Below are 20,174 nucleotides of genomic sequence, written 5' to 3' on the forward strand. Positions count from 1 at the left end.
GTTTTACGCGTAATTCGCGTATAACGTAGATAGGAAATACGTTGTTTCGGTTAAAGCGATATAATGATAAATTTCCAGCAGTTGTAGCGTGCAATTGCGATTAAATTGCCCGTATTATCGTAATTTACGTTCGTTTAACAGAGTTTATCTACGTGTATCGCGTTACGTAAATCGATGAAACGAACGTTCGAAATAACGGAATCGCGTAATTCGTGTGACAGAAACGCGCAATACGAGATAAATATTGGGCGGAAAGAAACTAAGATCGAGCGTTTGTTAAAGTGTTCGATCACGGTGAAAGTTGAAATTTTTAAGTTTCGAAAAGTTAGACCGAGAAATATCGCGATCGTCGATAGAACGGATATATCGTTGTTCAAAGAAACAGGACGACACCGTTGGAGAACGATAACAGACAGGGGTGGAGAGAAGAGAATGATAGCCTGTTTATCTTCGGGATATACCTGTACGTACGCGAAAAAGAGCAGGAAGCAAATTAGAGATACGGAGAGACGCGTTTCGATTAACGCGACGAAACCAAGAGTTCCCTGTCTCTTATTTGTTCATCTCGTTGAATTACCACCGAATATCGTGGAGATACTTTTCGAGTGAGAGGCGCGGGATATTCGTTAAATAGCCGTGATCTTAGTTTTTCCCACAAATTTACCATCGAGAATTAATAATAATAACCAGAAGAGCAAAGGATAACGAAGCGTACGCAATTAACGACACGATGAAAGAAATAGTCGAAAGATCGAGGATACGTTTTCGCAGAATTGTCATTTAGCCCCGAGTTGGATGCCGGAGTTGGATTCGTTGGTCGAGCGTCTATCACGGGCGAAAAACCATCGTGATTTTCGCTTATGGCTAACCTCCGCACCTTCGCCGGACTTTCCCGTTAGCATTCTTCAGAACAGCAGTAAAATGACGGTCGAACCACCCCGGGGAATAAAGGTAAACAAAATGGTAGTATTTTAAATTGAAAACCTTGCTTGCCTTCTTCCTTTTTCTCGTTCTCTTCGAAGAATATCTTCCTCGATCCTTTACGTAGAATTCTACCAAACTCGTGGAAAGTATTCTTTAGAGGACGGAAGAGAAAAAAGCGTTGTTCGCTTTCAGGCAAACATGTTTCGCGTGTACTTGACGCAAGTGACGGAGATGCAAACGTTTATCGACTCTGCTCATGCGAAAGTTGGCCACTTCAAATGGTTGGTATTTTCCTTGTGTCTGTTTCACTCGGTGCTACTGGAACGAAGAAAGTTCGGTTCCTTAGGATTCAATATACCGTACGAGTTCACCGACGGTGATTTAAGGATATGCATATCGCAGTTGCACATGTTTCTCTTGGAATACGATACCGTTCCGTTTAAGGTATAAAAGCTTAAGCTCGTATTATATCGATACACGTGCATAGTTGCACGGCTTGATTTCTCATGGTTTCGCGTCGTTCAAACAGGTGTTGATATACACAGCTGGTCACATAAATTATGGCGGCCGAATCACGGACGACTGGGATCGTCGATGCGTGCTAACCATTCTACGAGATTTTTACAGGCAAGAGATTCTGTCGTCGTCGTACCAATTCGACGAAGAAGGACGTTACGTTCAAGTGTGTATCGTTGTCGTAGCGTGGTTTTACGACGCCAAGAAACTGAAAATTATCCGTCCGATATCGATAGCCTCGAGAAAGGTTAAAAAAATGAAAATCGTTAGAAACGTAATATTTTTCGAAATATTACGAGATAAATCTTCGAGATAATTTCCGGAATAGAAGATGTACGAACGGTATCGGAAACGGTGTCGCGATAGTAGCAGTACGATAGACGTTATCCGTTGTTTACCGGAATAACCGTAATTCAATTTAAGATCCACTTGCGTTTCTACGACAAATCGCGAACAACGAAACGTTTTTCGCGCGTTCCAGCTACCAGACACGGCCACGTTCCACGATTATATCGAGTACGTGAAAACCTTCCCCCTCAACGACGACCCATCGATGTTCGGAATGCATCCAAACGCGGATATTAGCTTCGCGCAAGCGGAAACGTACGCCTGCCTGAACACGTTACTCGCGCTTCAGCCACGACAAGTCGGAACCGCGGCTGCCAGTGTCGAAGAGGTGACCAATCGATTAGCCCGAGATATGCTGTCGACGATACCACGAACCTTCGATTTGGCCGCTATGCAGCAAAAGTATTTCGTATTCTTTACGCGCATACATGGATACAGCGTCTCTGTTTCTCTGTCTACTATGCGGCAAACGACCACGAATCGCGATTTGCGTCACCTTCTTCGTCCTTTTATTTTCTACGCTCGCGATCGTTATTCCGCCTTACGAGCCTAACACGACTTCGACAACCGAGATTCCCTACATTTCGAACGTACAAAAGACGCTACGAAAACCTTCGATACTCGTCTTTCGTTCGTTCGTTTCGTTTTATGCCACAACGAATACACGATAACGGAAATATATCTCAGGTATCCGGTATTGTACGAAGAGTCCTTTAACACTGTACTGCTTCAAGAAGCTATACGCTATAACGGTTTACTGGATGTGGTAAAAACAACACTGGTGGATCTGTTGAAAGCTTTAAAAGGATTGGTTGTCATGTCCGAATACTTGGAAATTGTGTCCAACAGCCTCTACACTAACAGAATTCCGCAAGTTTGGCAAGATAAGGGTTATCCTTCGTTAAAACCTCTCGGTAACGCTTTCACTGTCGCTTATCGAAGTTTGACCGTTCGATTCGTTGTCGGAACAGACTTTCCAATCTTTCTTTGAATGATCGAGTTCGACGGTGGTGCAGGTGCTTGGTTCCTGGACTTGAAAGAACGAATCCAATTTTTAAGATCTTGGGAAAACAGAGGGATACCGGCAGCCTTTTGGATTTCCGGTTTCTACTTTCCGCAAGCATTTTTAACGGGCACTTTGCAGAATTTCGCACGCAAATACGTCGTATCCATCGACGCGATTGATTTCAGTTTCCAGGTAGCGAATCGATCGAACGATCAATTTCCTACGATATTATTCTTGTTACATCTTGTTACATCGCCGAAATGTGAAATGCGAATTTTACGCAAACTACGATATACTATGGATAAAGATTCGATAAAGAAACGTAAAAACGGATAAACGTCGAATTACTTTTAACGTTGTAGGTATTAAGATCGATACCAGAGCACAGACCGCCAAATGGTTGTGTTATTTATGGCCTGTTTCTTGAAGGATGTCGATGGGATGGAAACTATTTAAACGAATCTTTACCCAAGGAACTATATACTAGTAAGTATAACGATATTCGAAGAAACGTTATAAACGTCATATTCTTTTCCATAGCTTCGGCGTATTCGATCAATTATTTCGATGTGCTTTCGGTATACATATTCTCTATCTGTTGCGCTACGATATGTACCTATTTAAAATATACCTGTTTACCATTTGCTATTTTATAACTGCTATCGATGATTACAATTGAATTTTATCATCTACATCCATTTTTTACTAAATTATATGCTATAACCTCTACCAAAAACCCTTTCTTTCCCTCTCTTTGTGATAATACCAACTCTCTGTCTAAGTGATTTCGTGAATATCTTTTCGCAGACATGCTTCCGATTCTACTTTTGCCGGAAGTAGATCACAAGCAGCCCGAAGGAATCTACGTTTGTCCCGTGTACAAAACTATCAACCGAGCAGGAACATTGAGCACTACCGGTCATTCGACAAATTTTGTATTGCCGATGGAAATTCCTAGTCAAAAACCGCAAGCTCATTGGATCAAGAGAGGCGTAGCTCTGATTTGTGCATTGGATTATTAACGATATCTATTTTAATGTTCTTTGTTTCGCTTGTAATCTCCGTGTAATTGCTCTACATATTATTCGTATTATTCTTTGTTCGAGCAAAACAAAATACTTGGTATAAAATTACGATAAAACGACAGAACAAGGGTATTATTATTATTATTGTTGTTGTTGTTGTTATTATTATTATTATTATCATCATTATTATTATTGTTAACGAGAACGGTTTTATGCATCTCTTTCGTTTAATTGTCGATCCTTCCTTTTTGATCTTCTATATTCCTCGTTAGCCCATTTAACGATCACAACCGTCGATAGAAATCCTGCGACAAAATAAGTGCTAATTAGTTTTTCATTTCTTAACAATAAAATAGTAATGTACGTAATCGTATTATAAAATTGTTAAGAAAATTTCATTATTCTTTTATGCGCAATTTCGAGAATGCGTTATTTTACCTGGCACCATCGGCACTAAAGCGTGCACCGATCGTTTCAAGAAATTCGGTAAGCCATGAGAAATGGATTTTGCCCAAAATCTTTGATGCGTTGCGCACAACGTATAATACATAATTTTTCTTATTCGTACCGGTAATTCTCCAAATTTTAAAACCATGTTATATATTGATCTTTTGAGTTTTCGACGGAAATAACGTGTACGCGACCCAACGTACAGATTGGTATAAAATTTTTCAAGCGAAAGACAAAAGCATTTCGACTTTTAATGCTGCCTCCAACACGTATAAATGTATGCTGTTTCAAGCATTTATACGTAACTATACAAATAAACGACCAGATAAAGCAAACAACCACGCGGATATTTAAATATAAATATATTTATTTCGACAAAAAGGAAAAAGAAATATATATATATATATATATAAATACTACGCATATATCATATACACGATACAATATAACAGTATAAATATAAACAAAATACGCTAGAAACGACAAACATCAAAAAGTATGCAGAAATCATGGTGCAAGACACAAGTATTTGGAAATACGTTTCCTAAATTTAGAGACAAGTATTATCCGCAGGCATATGTTCCAAGACTTTCTGTGGAATAACAAATTTATCTGGATTTTGTTCCAATAAGCATCCTAGAAGCCGTGGTACCGACAATACAGTGCCAGATATCACGGAAGGGAAGGATGGTCCATCTACCGACTGATAAATAATCTGCAATCTTTTACTAAAATATTCACCGTACACGGATATATGACCAACTTCGATGTATTGTCTCGAGAAGGGAGACCACAGTTCGAAAGATACGCGCATTGATTCCCAAGGCCGCAATTCTGAAGATGATCTCAGCACAATTTGATAATGATCGCACACGTTATCGTACAACTTGCATACGGTGTTTAACAATCTTTCAAATTGCGTATGATACTCTTCGCTTTTCCCATCCTTCACCAATATAAACGCAAGCGCAGCCGAAGCTTGGCAAACGGTGAACAAACCAATCGGGGTAGAACCTGCTCGAAAAGGGGTGTATTGCCTTCCAGTGGAAAAATACGCTATTGGAAAATGACGTGGGTCTATTAACTGCTTCGCGTGCATTGCCAAAAATGAAAATAAACTTGCACCTCCAACAAGGTGCATACGATTCGGCGAATCTTTATCTACTTCGTTATAATTGTCTATTATAAAAGCATCCGCAGGATCTTCGTGATTTAAACCAGAACCGTCTATTATCAAGCTACGACTAAAATCTGCGCCCGCTACTCTGATCATATTATCCGCGCCAAGTATTTTTCCGGCGTAACTTAATATACCAAGTTCGAAAAGAGCCGCGTCGTTACATAAATAGTACTGCATTGGATTTCTATACTCCAACAAACCAAGATGTCTTCCAATTTCGATGTGATTCTTCTTATCCGGGTGCGCTCGTTCGTTCAAAGAATTAACGCGTTTTAATACGATAGGACCCTCGACCGGTGTCTTCCCGTCTAATTCGTTTGGTAATTGAAACATTTTCTTCAAAATACTTTCCTTTAAAGTCTCTAAGGCATCTTTAATCATTCTCAAGTCATGCTTTACCGCTGAGATTTGCAATTTTAATTTTGTAAATTCCGCTTGTTCCCCTGTGGTTAAACTTTCTTGTTTTTCAAAAAAAGGAACTAGTTTGTTCGATATCTCTTGGCTTCTCTGTTCTAATTTAGATTTATTCGTATGCACAGAATTGTAAAAGTCCCACATACTTTTAACGTCCTTGGCGTTCAAATTTAATTTTCGCGCTGCCAAATCTTGCTGTAACCTTTCCATATCTGTTAATCTTTTATCAAAATCTATATACGGCTGTATAAATGAATAATATTCTTTGCCATCGATGTTTGAAATAAATAACGCAGAGGTATATCGTCTTTTAGAAATCCACAGCGTATCGACAAATTTCAAAGTATTACGCGTTATGCACTTCAGAACCATACGTTTCTCTACGAAACGTGCTACGTGATTTGCCATTGTAACCGTCTATAAACTTTTACGACTTTCCGACAACCTTTATGATCTTTATACGCTTCTATAAGTTTCTCGAAAACAAATTTCGTTTATAAAAAAGTTAATTTCTATGCATCCACTTTTGGTATTTTAGTTTTTGGTGGAATGCCCGACTCAACGTCCATTTTGCAACTGTCACGACTTATCGTCTCAATTTTTCTCTTTTGTGGAGCGATATAACTTCCTTTGCCAGCTGCCCTTTCCGATTCCTCGATGGAATACGGTTCCAGCTCAAGAGCTTTCAGTCTTCGTTTATGGACTTTTGTCGTAAAATGATCGCTTAAAGCGATATCATTTATAAAGTATCTCCTACGGATGAAAATGAATTCTTTAGTACATCTCAACGTTCATAATACAAACGTAGAGACATCACGATATACAAAACAACCATTTAAATGTAAAAATGATACATATGTACGCGCAAAGGTTACAAAATAACAGAGTACATGCATCGAAAGGTTATATTATTCAAAATGATATATCACGTTACGTTATACACTCACGCGCAATGAATACAGTAGTATTGACCTGCCCCAGGTTTATCCAAGTCTACTTTCTGATTTAATAGCCTCTCTACATTTTTGTCATTCAAATCTTCATCGATCTAAAATAAAGAATATCGTGTAACAATTGCCGTTCGTACGTACGTACCCACGTGGCATATCATAAAGGTTAGGTTAGATTTTTAAAATTAAGTTGTTATTATACCTCGTCCAAATCTTTCGTTCTTCTTTTAGTTCGCCAACCTTTTTTTAAATGTGTGTCCCCCCTGTGATATTTTTTACGTTTATAAGTCATTCCCGATGAAAGATTAATTTACACGATGAAATTAAATTCCACTGCCTATCGCGTTCACACCTACAAAACGGTATTACAACAAACAAGGAGTACGTATGTTTCGACGAAATGTGTGCAAATTGCTATGTCCAAAGGAATACCTTCTATCCTCGATTTATTAAGATAAACGATAAATAATAGTTATATATCAAATTCAATAATTCATGCAGTTGTAACGATTCAGTGTGAATTCATAACCTGTTTGAAAAAATGCAAAGAAATAAGGTAATAAGTGTGTGGTAAAAGTTTGATTTACGGCTCGTTCTCATCGAAACGAGCGTTAATCTTATAAAATCTTTAATCTTACACAAAGTGTTTACACATTCGTTTTAAACATTCGTTTTAAACGATGTACGAAGTGTATAAAATCAATGTGTACAAATTGATTATGTATATAATGGAATTTATAGTAGTTTCACGACTGCTGGAGACTTTTTAGCGTTGCTATTGGTCAAACGTCACGGTGGCTTCGCCTTTATGAGAATTCGTAAAAAGGTTATAATGGTGTGATAGAGTTTCCAGTGGTAAGTATCGTGAATGGCATTAAAATTCGTCGGTATTCTTCTGCGATCGTAATTCTTTCAAACGCTTCTCTGAAAACCAACGAAATCGAGAGCAGATACATTTTTGTGAAATGAACTCGAAACATAGAATATATCGACGAAGGTGATATTAGAAACGGCAAATTTACAAATTGCCTCGAGAAAGTACGGATGATAAGCAAATGTTTAGTATCGAACGTTTAACGTAAATATACAAGGGAGATGAGAGTTAACCGAAGAAGAAGAAACTAGGATTAAAAAGAAAGAACATTCGTAAATGGGCATGCGCAGTAATTTGCTTTGAAAGTGATGGTAATGCTGTGGTAGAACCGGCAGATGTCGGTATAATATGTTAGAGTAGGTCGCGCCTCTATCGGCGAAGCGTCACATCAATTCAAACGGTGCGCCAGTGACTTGAGGGGGGTCCACACCATTTTGAAAGTAAAAATACTGCGCGACCCGGGATTTTGTTTGTGCGGTTCGGCGAGGGTAAAAAAGCGGCGAGGGCTAGGCTGTGTGGTATGGTCGGGGCAACGCGGTGTCGCGCGTAAAATGACGTAGAATGTGCGAGGGTGTGCCGCGTGCGGTACGAGGTGTGTTAGCGGAAACGGTGTCGCGGTGTGTAGGGTCGGCGCTGACCGTAGCTATCGTAGCGTACGGGAAATTGGCTGTGGCTTCGCCAATGGATGCCAGGCAGGAGGAGACGCCATTTTGATATACGGGCGCACGTCAAGCGTTCGCTCGTAGGGAAACGCGGTCTCGAGTCGGTCTGCCGCTTCGCGTAGGACCGCGCAGGTGAATTCTGTGGTTCGCTCGGTTGAAGAGTATCGTTGGTACGAGTGCGTGGCGCAACGTATCCGAACGGTATCGTTGACAAGTGACAGGTGAATCGATCGGGCCGCGAGGAAAGTCGCGTTGCGGCCCCGTGCCCGTAACACGGTTCGCTCGGTTGATTGGTAGTGACTACTGTGTGTGGAACTACGTGTACATTCGGATTTTTCCCCACGCGGCCGAGAGTCGAGTGTGCACAGCGAGGGACAACGTAGCTAGTGTATATTGGTGCGCGGGGATCCGGGGTGGCGGTGTACGCGGCAGGGAAAAGCCGCTGCTGTCTCGTTGGTTTCGCGCGCGCGAGAGAGGCCACCGGCCGACACTTTGGGCCAGGACAAGACGACCCGATGTCGGGAGCGGGTCGCGACCCCGTGTCGACCCGTGGTCGTCCTCGTCCTCGCGTACCCATCTCTTTCATAGCACCAGGACACACCTGGCGTAAATGTGCTCTCATGAGCGCCCATGTGCACCTCTCTTTCTGCCTGCTGCCCTTACGTGCCCTGTAAATCCAGAGCACACCCCGATTAGCACGCCCACGCACTCTATCACTCGCGAATATGGCCAAGATCCTCAACAAGGACCCCGTCACCTACGAGAGGGAGAGGGACAACTTCCTTAAGGACCTCCGTCATTTCCATGAGACCAGAGGGTAAGCTGATTTCGATGCTTCTCATTCTTCCATTCCATTATTTATCTCTCTGTCTGGCTACTCTCTCATACATCGATCATTATTTTCCGCTCCGTTTCCTCGTTTGCATTCAACCGTTTTCTCTATTTTTCTTTCCTTTTCTTTATCATTATTTTCATTATTATCATCATTATCATCATCATCATCATCATTATTATTATTATTATTATTATTATTTATGTATCTTGCTTTATTCGATCGCTAGAAACACATATTCTCGTTCAATCGTTCTCGCGACGTTTCGAAAGTGATTCGGATTAACATTGCCTACCCAGAATGTAGACAAAGTTGAGGTTATGTACGATTAGTTTAAAGTTTCCCAGAGAAACTCGCCTTTGTGCAAGCCATTTGTTTACGTGTGTTCCATGTTTTCTTTATCGACAATTATCGGTCGCCTATCTTATTGCGATTGAGGTTACGTTCGATCGAAATGAACAATATTATGATCAACTTGTTGATTTTTTTTCCTTTCTTTCATTCGAATTTATGTCGCTCGATATCGCGATTCTTGTAAACGCAAAGGTTTTTTCTTCATTCGATAACTGGATTTTAATGATATTAACACGAATGTACAAGCGTTTGAACAATCGAATAACTGCGAATCATTTCACGCGTAAACATTGTCCTTTATTACGTCATTGTTCATGTTTTATTAGTTTAGGAAACGGATACAAAGCATTTTCGATGGTCATACTAAACGGTTTTAACCTCGGTCGGAATTTGTCTATTTGTCACTGAATCTGTGTATTCGTTGAATACAATCAAAGAATCGACATGTTTCCACCTAATTTATATTTTTAATAATTTATTGATTTTATATATTTTTACATGTTTTATATGTCTAATTATATCTATGTATAATAGTACTATACGTATCGTGTATAATTTAATACGTATTGACACCTCCTTATACCATATACGTAAATGTGCAATTACGCATACCGAAGAAAATCAAATGTTCTTATCGTTTAAAAAATAAGGAGATAACAAGTTAATAAGTAATCTATCATTTACTTCGGCGAATGCTAAGATTCAAAAAATAAAATTCACAGTACAGTAATTTATGGCATTATTTCTGTACTCCTATAAATATCACATTTTTCTATTATATCGTTGGTTTTTTTTACACATATCGTAAATTTGACACGTTTCAGGACTCCGTTCAAGAAAAATCCGAAAATCAATGGAAAAGATATAGATCTGTACTTGTTGTACGTCGTCGTTACTGCTCATGGCGGATGGATAAAGGTGAGTCCATACTGACATGTATGTATATATTTTTCTCTTCAGTTTTTCAAGTACAGTTCAGTTTCGCCAACATGCCCCGTGTACAAAAATATTTGATATCCATAACTTCATACGTAATTCTCGCGTAACACAATGAGCGAAAATGTCAGAAATATTATGTTTCTATGTACTATTAGCAAAACGTGTGAATAGGGTTTTACCACGTACCTGGATACGGTATATGCTCTCATTTTACACTCATTTTTACACTCGTGATCCTTTCGTTCGAATTATTGTTTCTACGTTAATTTACATTTCTTGATCATTTCTCTTTTAGATTATTATCATTGCAAATACGTGCAATATACCAAGGTTCATAGGATGATACTTTGAATAAAAATAAAACACTATAATGAGAATATTCTTTTGCTTCTCGTTATTCTTATATGATTTTATATAATAAAAAGAAGGATAATTTTATAATTTAATACTTAGGGTACGGATCACCCGTGTTCATACTATTACGATACTTGTCTACACTTTAGGCACATTGAACGAGGTGTATCAATCGTTTATCTTTTATTTTATTTCAAGCGCAATAAGAAAATGATACTCGAACACAAAGTTCATCGAATGTATAGGTCTAACATTTTGTCTATTATATTCTAATAAAAACTTATTGCGTTGTATCGCAATACTGTGACAAAGCTTCGAAACACGCACAAAGTATTTATGTGGACTGAGAAATAAAGAAGCAAATCTCGGATAAGCTTACTTGGCCGTTAGCAAACGTGTAACTTTTATAAGATAATGCGAATTTTTACGAAAATTTTATTATGCGGTGGAGGAGGTACGATCTGTTTCATACATTTCGAGCGACCCAATTTCCTTGTCGTCGAACAATTGGCCTTTCTCAGTTATATCCAATCTAGTTCGAATATATTCAACGGTACGTGGAGCAACGTTTATTCACAAATCAGTTCCACGATCGGTTCGGGTCATTCTGTCACATTCCGTGTTTTCATTCCAAGTTACATGGCAGACTGTCCATCCTACCGATCAGGTACTCGATTCGGTTCTGCGCATCGAAATCGCTTTGGCTCGTTTACCCAGCTCGAATTTCGAGTATGCGAATACCTCGAGCGTCCGCGCACGCTCCTAGGCGCGGGAAGGACGAGTGGTCGCGTGCTCTTTGCTACGGAAGCCTCCCAAATCCAAGACTACCGGTCTACTAAGTATGTACATATATATATATATATGTATATATGCAACCTCTTTGAGGTAGAATTATTAAAAAATTAATAATCTGCAAATTAATTTGTAATGTGTCAAACGAAATTAAAAACGACAAATCAACCCAACTTATTTTATAAAAAATGCATTGTTTTAGTTATATGACTCAAATTCGTAAAACGTCGGAACATATTTGTGACAAAATTCCTTCTTCGATTATTCTTCTAATACATACTTTTGCCCTCCCCCCTTTTTTCTCTTGTTTTAAGTTCTATCGTTAACAAAAAAAAAAAAATGGTTTTCGATCCATCACGCGCGATTAATAATCGAGCAATGCGTCCCGGAAACGCGGGAAAACGATTGTTTGGCGAAACGGGTACACTCGTTCGTCGATCACGTGCTTCGAAAATGAAACTATAACAATGACAAAATCTATAGCTGCTTTATTACGTGAAATCAAAGTGTAACTAAATCGCTATTTTACATCTTTGCCAATGATATTTTTCAAAGGAAAAAACAGTTCACTCTACATGACATATTGGATGGTTGGATTATTTGTTATATTAAAAGATTTTACTACCTATTGTTATATATTAGATATTATGGGATATGGCGGTTCACGTAAACAACGCAATAGTGTAATATTCACCTCTTTTGAACTACTAACTAACTACAACCATCTATGCGTGTATAGCCACACGTTTGATACAAGCACGATTTTCAAAACCATATGGTGCATATAAATATACATACATACGTATGTTTCACGAAGAGTGTACAATTTTTCGATTTACTCGAGATATACTTATGAGCAGGAAATATGTGTGTACATTGTACATACCTATGTACAGTAAAGTAAAACGTGAAACTCGATGCGATCTGGAATACGATTATTTTGTTATACTTTTGCACTTGCGATAGTTAGAGTTGAGCATATTGGCAATTTTTTAACACAGGAAGCTCGCTGTATACGTTTTTCGCGATTAACCTCGCCTAACCTCGATTTCCGATAATCGCGTCTTTCTCATCGGGAGAAGACCCAAAACCAAAGGGTCACCGCCCAACGTTACACGACGCGTACGGCCCGAGCTTGTCAAGTTTATAAACAGTAATTTACGCGCGCGTGTTGTCATTCATGCACGTGGATTGATACGTACACGTAACATTATGGTTAACGAATCTTACAGAAACAAGAATGAATCGTGTTCGGGCATTTCTTACATTTTGACAAACATACGGTACTGTTCGCATAAAGCCAGGTGCACGCTGACAGACAATTGCCCGTAGGCACGCGTTGTTTGTCCAAGAGAATTCATTAGCATTATTATCTTTTAATCTTCGGCACGTAGCTTTGGCGCACATTTTAATAAACCGAATCAATTCGGATGTAATTTCTTTAACGCGTCGAACAGATCTCTCTTTCCGGCGAAAAGGCCTTTTCGGGGAACACCGAGGCCTTTGAGATCCTGCATTCGCTCGAATCAATTCAGAATTCAATCTCACATCTAATTTCTCACCATACTTCTCCAGATTTTTTAGAAAGTAAAAGCAACTTTACAAAGTAAATCTATATATATATATATAAAATTGCTGGGGTTCGGTGTTAAAATTTACGATTTATATTTATAAATTTAAGATTTACTTGTTGTTAGACCTGCGTTTACGGAGTGAAATTGACGATATCGAGTTGTCAACTATGTATACACGTTATGTTTACGTCGTGTATCGATATCGCACATATGTACGCTCGCGCGTTTCTTTTCGCACACTCAAATTCTCAGAACATTTAGTATTCGTTCGAACGTTCGCCTCGATGTGGTTTCTTTGTATTATGCATATGGAAAACGATAGAATAGAATTCGTTTCCATACAACTTCTTGTTAATGTAAATTTGAATTCATTTCTTTTTGAATATTTTATTTAACATTGGAAAACAGACTGTGAAGTTTGAACAGTGATTCAGGCATTTCAATGAAATAATTGGTCGTCCGTTTGATTCGCATAGTAGCTTTCGATTCGTCTAACGTAACGAGATCTCTTTGCGCTACGACGAGTAACGAAGCGATCGAAATGATTTTTTGAACGCGTTATCCTTGTCTCTGCTACTCTCCGCTGCTGCCGTAATTCGATCGGTTTATTTAAGAACAATGCGTATCTATTTTTTTCAAAACGAACCAATCTTTACGTTACGGTGATCGCAAAATTATTTCTAAGGATAAGTTGTAAGAAAAAGTAGTAGCCGTTGTTGTATAACTTTTCAAATCAATATTGGAACGTCGAAACATGCGTTCCGTTAAAGATAGAATTTTTGCTGATTGTTTATGTCTGCGTCGTTGTTTCGTCGCTTTTTCGTTATACTCAAAACACCTCCGTGTAACAATTTTTGCAGTTAAAGTCAAAGTGTTCCCAACTACTTTTTCGTTCGAAATAATTTATTGGTAATGCGCTTTTTGTATTCGAACAGGCTTCCGCATCCTCGTGACGGCGTTCTCCACCGAGATAAGCCAAGGATATTTCTTTACGCAATTACGAGAGAAACATACTGCTTCGGATCAAAAAATTGCCACCCTTTATAACGCATCGCTATAAGATTCTCTCAAATAGAATGTACGTTACATAGTTATAAAGTAAGCTATTTCATTCGCATAAGTTTCTGGATGATTGCTTCTCTAGAGTAAAAACCGTTGGTCTATGTTTTCTTAAGAACCGATTCGATATTACATGTATATATAGATATATATATATATATGTGTGTGCGTGCGTGTAGTCGTATGTATACACATAAACGTACATAGGTATGCACTTGTGCGGTGGCAGCGCTGTGGCATAACATGGCGAAGCTTTTCACCTCTCTTCCTTCTCGTTGCATCTGGTAGCATCTTAACGTATACCATCCGTCAAAATAACCACTGTACACGTCCTTTCTTAAATACATTCGTACCTTCTATGCAATGATCCATTACTTTCACGCGTACAACTTTTTATAATTCGTTTCTCTGTTAGAATTTGAAATTCCTCGTTAGACATTAATATATAATTTATATCGCTCTCTACGTAAACTAAATTTGAAATAACTATTTATAAGTTGTAGCATTATAGTTTATTCAAGTATACTTTACATTTGAAAAGGAATAACACTTATTTTACATTTCGTATCAAGCGTTTCGAAGAATTAGAAAAATTATGATTTTTCTATAACGGATTTAAGTCTACGGACACCGCAATCGACAATTTTAATATTCGTTCCTTTGTTAGAGATACTTCATCGAATCGTCACTTTCCGGGAAAGTCGTACTACGGAACACGTTCCGCGCAATGAAAAGTCGCGTCTGGCTTCTTCTCGCTTCCCTTCTCCCATCGAATCTCCTTTTTCAACTAGCGAAAAAGTGCAAACGCGTATAGAGTCGAGAGGACGACTTATTCGTCATCGAAGTTATCGTCGAGGGGACAACCCTCTGAAAAACGTGCATAACCTGTACCACAGCGATTTCCAACGAAAGAATCATGGCGAATTCTGCAGCGAATAGCGGAACTTTTATACGAAACAAAATTTCATTAAACTTCTTATCTTTCCTTTTCTTTTTCCGCTAATTAAACTTATTGATGCAGATAAAGAGGTAAAGGTAAAGTGGTAACCATGGGAATTATAAGTCTTTTCGCTTATTTGTCCAATTTCTAAAAAGCTTTTTTATTTCTTTTTTCTTGTGTATTTATGTATTTATGAAATTTACAATTTCTCCATCTCCGTCTCGGATTTTCACGCGATTCGAGATGCCGCTTCACGTTGGCCGAACGTCGACCACAACGACACGACGCTTCGCGCTCGAAAAGGAAGCGCGATGCATCCAAGCGGAAAACTCTGAAATTCGTTTGTTCGGACTGTGGACGTTGCTGCAAAGGCGCCTTTTCCATTTTGAGGCAACGAATCAAGCGTTAGCGGTCGAATACTGCTATAAATTTCAATCCAAGCCACTATTTCAGCAACTTTCGATCAATCGTTTCTCCATGCTCGATGTATCGCAAATCATGATAGTCACAGTGCATCGACTGTGCAACGACTTGTCAAATCGTTCGTAATCGACGAATCAGAGAAAACGAAAAAGACAAGAACGAGATAGATTGAATTTGATTCTACCATAGAATCCCGACTGTAAAATACTCGGCTAGAATAGCACCTCTTGGATCCTTAAAAGTTGAGTTGAGTTGAGTTGAGTTGTTGAGGTCGTTGAAGCCGAAATTAAGCGTCGTTCTTCGCGGAAATAAGGCGTACAAAATTTCGGCCAACCTGTTGATACGCGATGTCCTCGTGGATTTTGACAATGCCTCTCTTTAAATTTAGTACTCTTAACCTACTGTACGTACCGCTTACTCTGTACGGTTTTGAATCGTGAGCAATGGCTTACTTTTCGGCTTTCGGTTACTTTTTATTTTCCGACCGCACGCGGTGGCACGAGGCGGCCGGTTAGGCTGTTATCATAAAGAGAACGGTAAGCGATAAAATTGGCATTGACTGTGCCGTCACGTGTTTTGCCGCTTACCGCTTACCGCTTACCGCTCTGTATGATCATGGCATTACGTGGATTTCTACGGTTATGAGTGTTAAGACCTTTGTCGGGAAAGTTTTCAAAATCGTCCAGTTCCGTGGAAAACGATCGTTTTCGGCTTTAGCGACTTAAAATATCCTCGAAAATACACATTCGAACAAAAAATTTTGTAACTCGGATACTATAATTTACCCTAGAATTTTTTTCGATAATTGGACAACTGTTCCGGAAATCCAAACGTACGGACAATACGGAAGTTGATGCAAGGTCAGGGTCACTTGCAGAGAGGTATAATTCGGGGTGGGAGATAGATCATGAACCGAAAGTGGGAAGAAGGTGCGCGCAGAAGGGCAGGGGAGGGGAGGGGGCAAGGGAGCGAGGATGAGATGGTGCGAGTAGGGAATAAGAAAGAGGGAGAGAGAATATTATATGAGGAGGAGGAGGAGGAGGAGGAGGAGGAGGAGGAGGAGGAGTTGGTGGTGCGGCGTACGAGGGCTTCCCCTCAACAAGTGTGATCGAAGCTCGCTAGACTATATAACCCGCGGCTGGGTCGCGACTACGCTCAGACTCAGAATGCATCGTGGAGTGCGGATCTGTGATTCGAGCGGGCTGACGCCATGTTCTTCGTCGCGCGCCACCGGCAGACCTAGTCGATCAATTTGGTTATTACAACGAACATACCGAGAGTATTCTTTGCGGGAAAAATATCTTTAGATATTTTGACGTGTTTTTGCATTTTGTGATCCATCGACAATTAATCGATTGGGTGGTTAAAAAATAATTATTGTCATTTAATTTACTATTTGACAAAACTCGCGTCAAAACTAAAGTATCAAAATCATGCATCCCTCTTCCGTATAACGTATCCGCGATCATTTCTCTTGAGTTTAAATTACTCGGTGTAATTCAAGTATTTGAGATCAGATTTTTTAAATCTTGGACCAATTCTTAAATTTCCAGCGACGAGTAAATTCGGATAATAACTAATCCGATTGATCGATTCTACGAAGTATAATACGCACCCTATAAGAACGGAAATTCTTTCTGCAGTGACTCGTTACGGAAGTCGATTATGGAAATCAAGTCGGTTTTCCCAGCGTGCTTCTGAATCATATTGTTCTTTATCTATTAGCATATTATGTGTTTATTCTAAATCTATGCTCTTGCAACGTTCGAGCTCTAATTTAACGTCTTGAAGATATGTATAAGATATATATATATATATATCGAGATGTCCACTTAAAGTATCATTAAAATATTTTTAACGAAATATTTTTTAGAATTATTTTTATTCAAATGGAAGAGTTAACGTTTCCATTTCGAATTTAATGACGTGTGTGTTACGCACGCATGAAATTTGAAAAAATGCTAACGTAACGCGAATCGTGAATTAGTATTACAAAGATGAATGAACTAAAATGGAATACCAACTTTTGTATAATTTACAATTATCTACAGTAATGCACTTAGCTACTGTATCTTTGCTCGGTTAACTGTCGCAGCGTTATCCCTACCACTTCTCGGAATTGTTAGCACGGGGCGAACATCCGTGTTATCTCTTGCTTAAGGTATTTGTAGCGTGGATTAGTTTTCTTACAATTTCATTGAAATTTTGACGATACGTTATTTAGTATATTATATATAAAAAAAAATCGCGCGCGCGCGCGCGCACACACATACACGTATATATATATATATATATATATATGATTCAATTTTTAAAGAGCCTGGTCTTACCGAAATGGAGATATTCGCCTTTAAAGTTGAAAGTTTTATCGCGTAATCCCTGTAGTAAGTGGGTGAAAAAATTACTTTTTGATTAATTGCGGGAAAACCGTTCTTACAAAGTTGCTAGAAAGCTAATATGTTGCGTGAAATGGCTAGAAGAATCTTTTTGTAGAAAAACAATTCAACCCCGATCTCGTCGTTTTGCAATAAAAGTAACGCGAAATATGTAATTTCGGCGTGCAAAGTGCCGTTCTGGCCATTTCTGAATTGTTTGTTAGCGTGCGTGTAGAAAGTACAGACAGCCAAGAAATTTCTTCCTAGAGAGAGAATCTGGGACATGCGTGAAGAATATGACTTTCGAGGCTCCGCGTATGTTAGTTTTGAGGTCTATTGTCGCGCTACAAATACCTTAATATCGTCGATGACATCGCTATAGGTCATGAAATCGATAAAATTTTTCTTTTCTTTTCTCATATTTTCTTATTGCAAGATTGCTTTTATCGGTATGCTGACAATTTTGCGATGATAGTGATTACTAGACACGAAGATGATCGAGTAATTTATTACTGAACTCGCTTATTATTAATAGATAATAAAATACGTATGCAATCGACATTTGCTCGAATGTTTATTTCTTTAGTTGTAACATATATTGCTAATTTCTAAGTTAGTAATTATTTGACATTTTTTGCGTTACATTTGTGATACGTCGATGCACTTGTGATACGACGATACTTCTTTGCTGTCACCATCCGCTATAAGCTATATCTCCTTCCATTTTACTTACCTCCTCCATTAAAAAAAGTCTTCCAAGTGTCTTTGTTAAGAAATTCTCCGCCTTCACAGGGTCGTTAAAAGGCTGTTCGCTCTTGGGAGGTTCACGATCTACCAACTTCTCGAAATCGATTGGTTTTTACCGCGCGACGGTCGCTTCGGCAAAAAGACAGAAAAGGAAAAAAAAGATATCTCGTATGTTCGCCCGGTTGAATTTATCAGCGTGTTACGAGGCTAAGTCACTCTACTCTGGTTAAGGAGTAGTCGGCGTGAAGTGAAAGTGTGTAGAGGTAGAAATTATTAGCGAGTCGCTGGTGTGTAGAGCGGATTCTTACAGAAGTAAAACGATTGGATAACTCGAAACTCATACTCGTGCGTGCACACGCGCATCAGAGCGCTCTCCTGTCGGAATACATCTGGAAGTTTTTCGCGAGTGCGCGCGGGCGGACGAGCGCGCGGGCGCGCGTTCGGCTACGAGAAATTCGAAATAAATTATAGTGATCTTCGAGCTGGACGTGTGTAGCCGGCTGTCCGTTCTACGCTCGCTTTTCTAATCCATAAACTTGTTCGTGCTTGGTTAAAAAAATGCCTCTACTGACTGCTACAGTCACGCAGTTACACGTGTAACGAAGTAAATAAGAGTCTTATTCAGAAAGCTTTAAATACTTTCTTCTTCTTCTTCTTCTTCTTCTTCTTCTTATATCGCATTTATTATCATCGACTTTGTAAATCGTTGTTGTTATTATTATCAAAGTTAACGAAGAAGACGAATTTGATTATAATTAGTATCTTTATAACGGGTATCTGGAAAACGGGTAAAAATTGGAAAATTATTAATTTCTTGCTGAAAATTCTATAGATTGTTTTGGCTACGAAATATTTGCACGATTGCAACAACTTTAATGATTTATCCTATTAAGTGAAATTACTGCCGATAATGTAACGTTTTATGTTTAGTAATTATTATCGATTTTATGGGTACAGTGTTCGCACTGAATTTTATGAATACAAGTTTTGAATATGCGGTATGAATATAAGTTTATTGCACTAGGATTCTTTCTTTACTCTTCATTTCACATACTTTATTTAACTGAAATATCACAAACACGACATTATAATTAATAATATACGTTTAGCAGTAACCAATGAAAAGGAATGAAGTGGTAATGAGAGGAGCTGCTGTTTTAAAATGTAATTTTTACAAGGGTAGAAGAGCTACGTTATTCAGAGTTTGCGTGCCTTCGATAAATATATTCTTACGATAAAAAAACTTTAGCTTCTTATCTTTATTTCCGTTCTCTAATTGTAATTGTTTTTAGTCGTATCTAGAACGGTGTAATAGAACAGCAGCGTGAAACCAATGACAGTAATGAAATTGCGGAAAATGTGATAGCCTTATCGAGTGCATTATGTGACCGCGCCTACTTTAAAATTGAAATCGTCGATTATTGAGATCAAGAAGA

The 20,174-nt window shown here is 38.8% G+C and overlaps 5 protein-coding genes across 7 annotated transcripts in view; 2 read left to right on the forward strand and 3 right to left on the reverse strand.

Annotated features, from left to right (window-relative positions):
• LOC117233297 (dynein heavy chain 1, axonemal-like) overlaps positions 1–3,868 on the forward strand; it is a 45,127-nt gene extending 41,259 nt beyond the window's left edge. Inside the window, exons 38-45 of the mRNA XM_033493458.1 lie at positions 772–951; positions 1,117–1,368; positions 1,454–1,606; positions 1,922–2,190; positions 2,476–2,702; positions 2,805–2,986; positions 3,157–3,280; positions 3,602–3,868. Of these exons, the coding sequence (XP_033349349.1) occupies positions 772–951; positions 1,117–1,368; positions 1,454–1,606; positions 1,922–2,190; positions 2,476–2,702; positions 2,805–2,986; positions 3,157–3,280; positions 3,602–3,816 (1,602 nt within the window). The 3' untranslated portion in view covers positions 3,817–3,868. The remainder of the gene's footprint in view (positions 1–771; positions 952–1,116; positions 1,369–1,453; positions 1,607–1,921; positions 2,191–2,475; positions 2,703–2,804; positions 2,987–3,156; positions 3,281–3,601) is intronic.
• A 122-nt stretch (positions 3,869–3,990) lies between these two features.
• Positions 3,991–4,611, reverse strand: LOC117233296 (cytochrome b-c1 complex subunit 8-like). Its single transcript, XM_033493456.1, has 2 exons — positions 4,258–4,611; positions 3,991–4,124 (listed from the first exon to the last, which is right to left on the reverse strand). The coding sequence occupies exons 1-2, from the start codon at positions 4,412–4,414 to the stop codon at positions 4,030–4,032; spliced, it is 252 nt and encodes an 83-aa protein (XP_033349347.1). The 5' UTR covers positions 4,415–4,611; the 3' UTR covers positions 3,991–4,029.
• An 85-nt stretch (positions 4,612–4,696) lies between these two features.
• LOC117233359 (serine--tRNA synthetase-like protein Slimp) lies at positions 4,697–6,296 on the reverse strand. The gene has a single exon (XM_033493573.1). It carries the CDS (start codon positions 6,269–6,271, stop codon positions 4,820–4,822), a length of 1,452 nt encoding a protein of 483 aa, XP_033349464.1. The 5' UTR covers positions 6,272–6,296; the 3' UTR covers positions 4,697–4,819.
• Positions 6,297–6,347: 51 nt separating this feature from the next.
• LOC117233360 (zinc finger protein 593 homolog) lies at positions 6,348–7,372 on the reverse strand. Its single transcript, XM_033493574.1, has 4 exons — positions 7,343–7,372; positions 7,016–7,165; positions 6,811–6,911; positions 6,348–6,616 (listed from the first exon to the last, which is right to left on the reverse strand). Exons 2-4 carry the CDS (start codon positions 7,103–7,105, stop codon positions 6,376–6,378), a joined length of 432 nt encoding a protein of 143 aa, XP_033349465.1. The 5' UTR covers positions 7,106–7,165; positions 7,343–7,372; the 3' UTR covers positions 6,348–6,375.
• Positions 7,373–7,936: 564 nt separating this feature from the next.
• Positions 7,937–20,174, forward strand: part of LOC117233358 (AT-rich interactive domain-containing protein 2) — a 51,083-nt gene continuing 38,845 nt past the window's right edge. The window contains exons 1-2 of one of the 3 annotated variants that reach the window (XM_033493570.1): positions 7,937–9,166; positions 10,360–10,453. In XM_033493570.1, coding sequence (XP_033349461.1) covers positions 9,075–9,166; positions 10,360–10,453 — 186 coding nt within the window. In that variant the 5' untranslated portion in view covers positions 7,937–9,074. The remainder of the gene's footprint in view (positions 9,167–10,359; positions 10,454–20,174) is intronic. The other 2 variants (XM_033493569.1, XM_033493571.1) reach the window with 2 other exon arrangements.

The sequence above is a fragment of the Bombus vosnesenskii genome, unplaced genomic scaffold (genome assembly GCF_011952255.1).
Source record: "Bombus vosnesenskii isolate JDL3184/JDL3185 unplaced genomic scaffold, Bvos_JDL3184-5_v1.1 scf7180000013295, whole genome shotgun sequence".
Lineage (NCBI taxonomy): Eukaryota > Metazoa > Arthropoda > Insecta > Hymenoptera > Apidae > Bombus > Bombus vosnesenskii.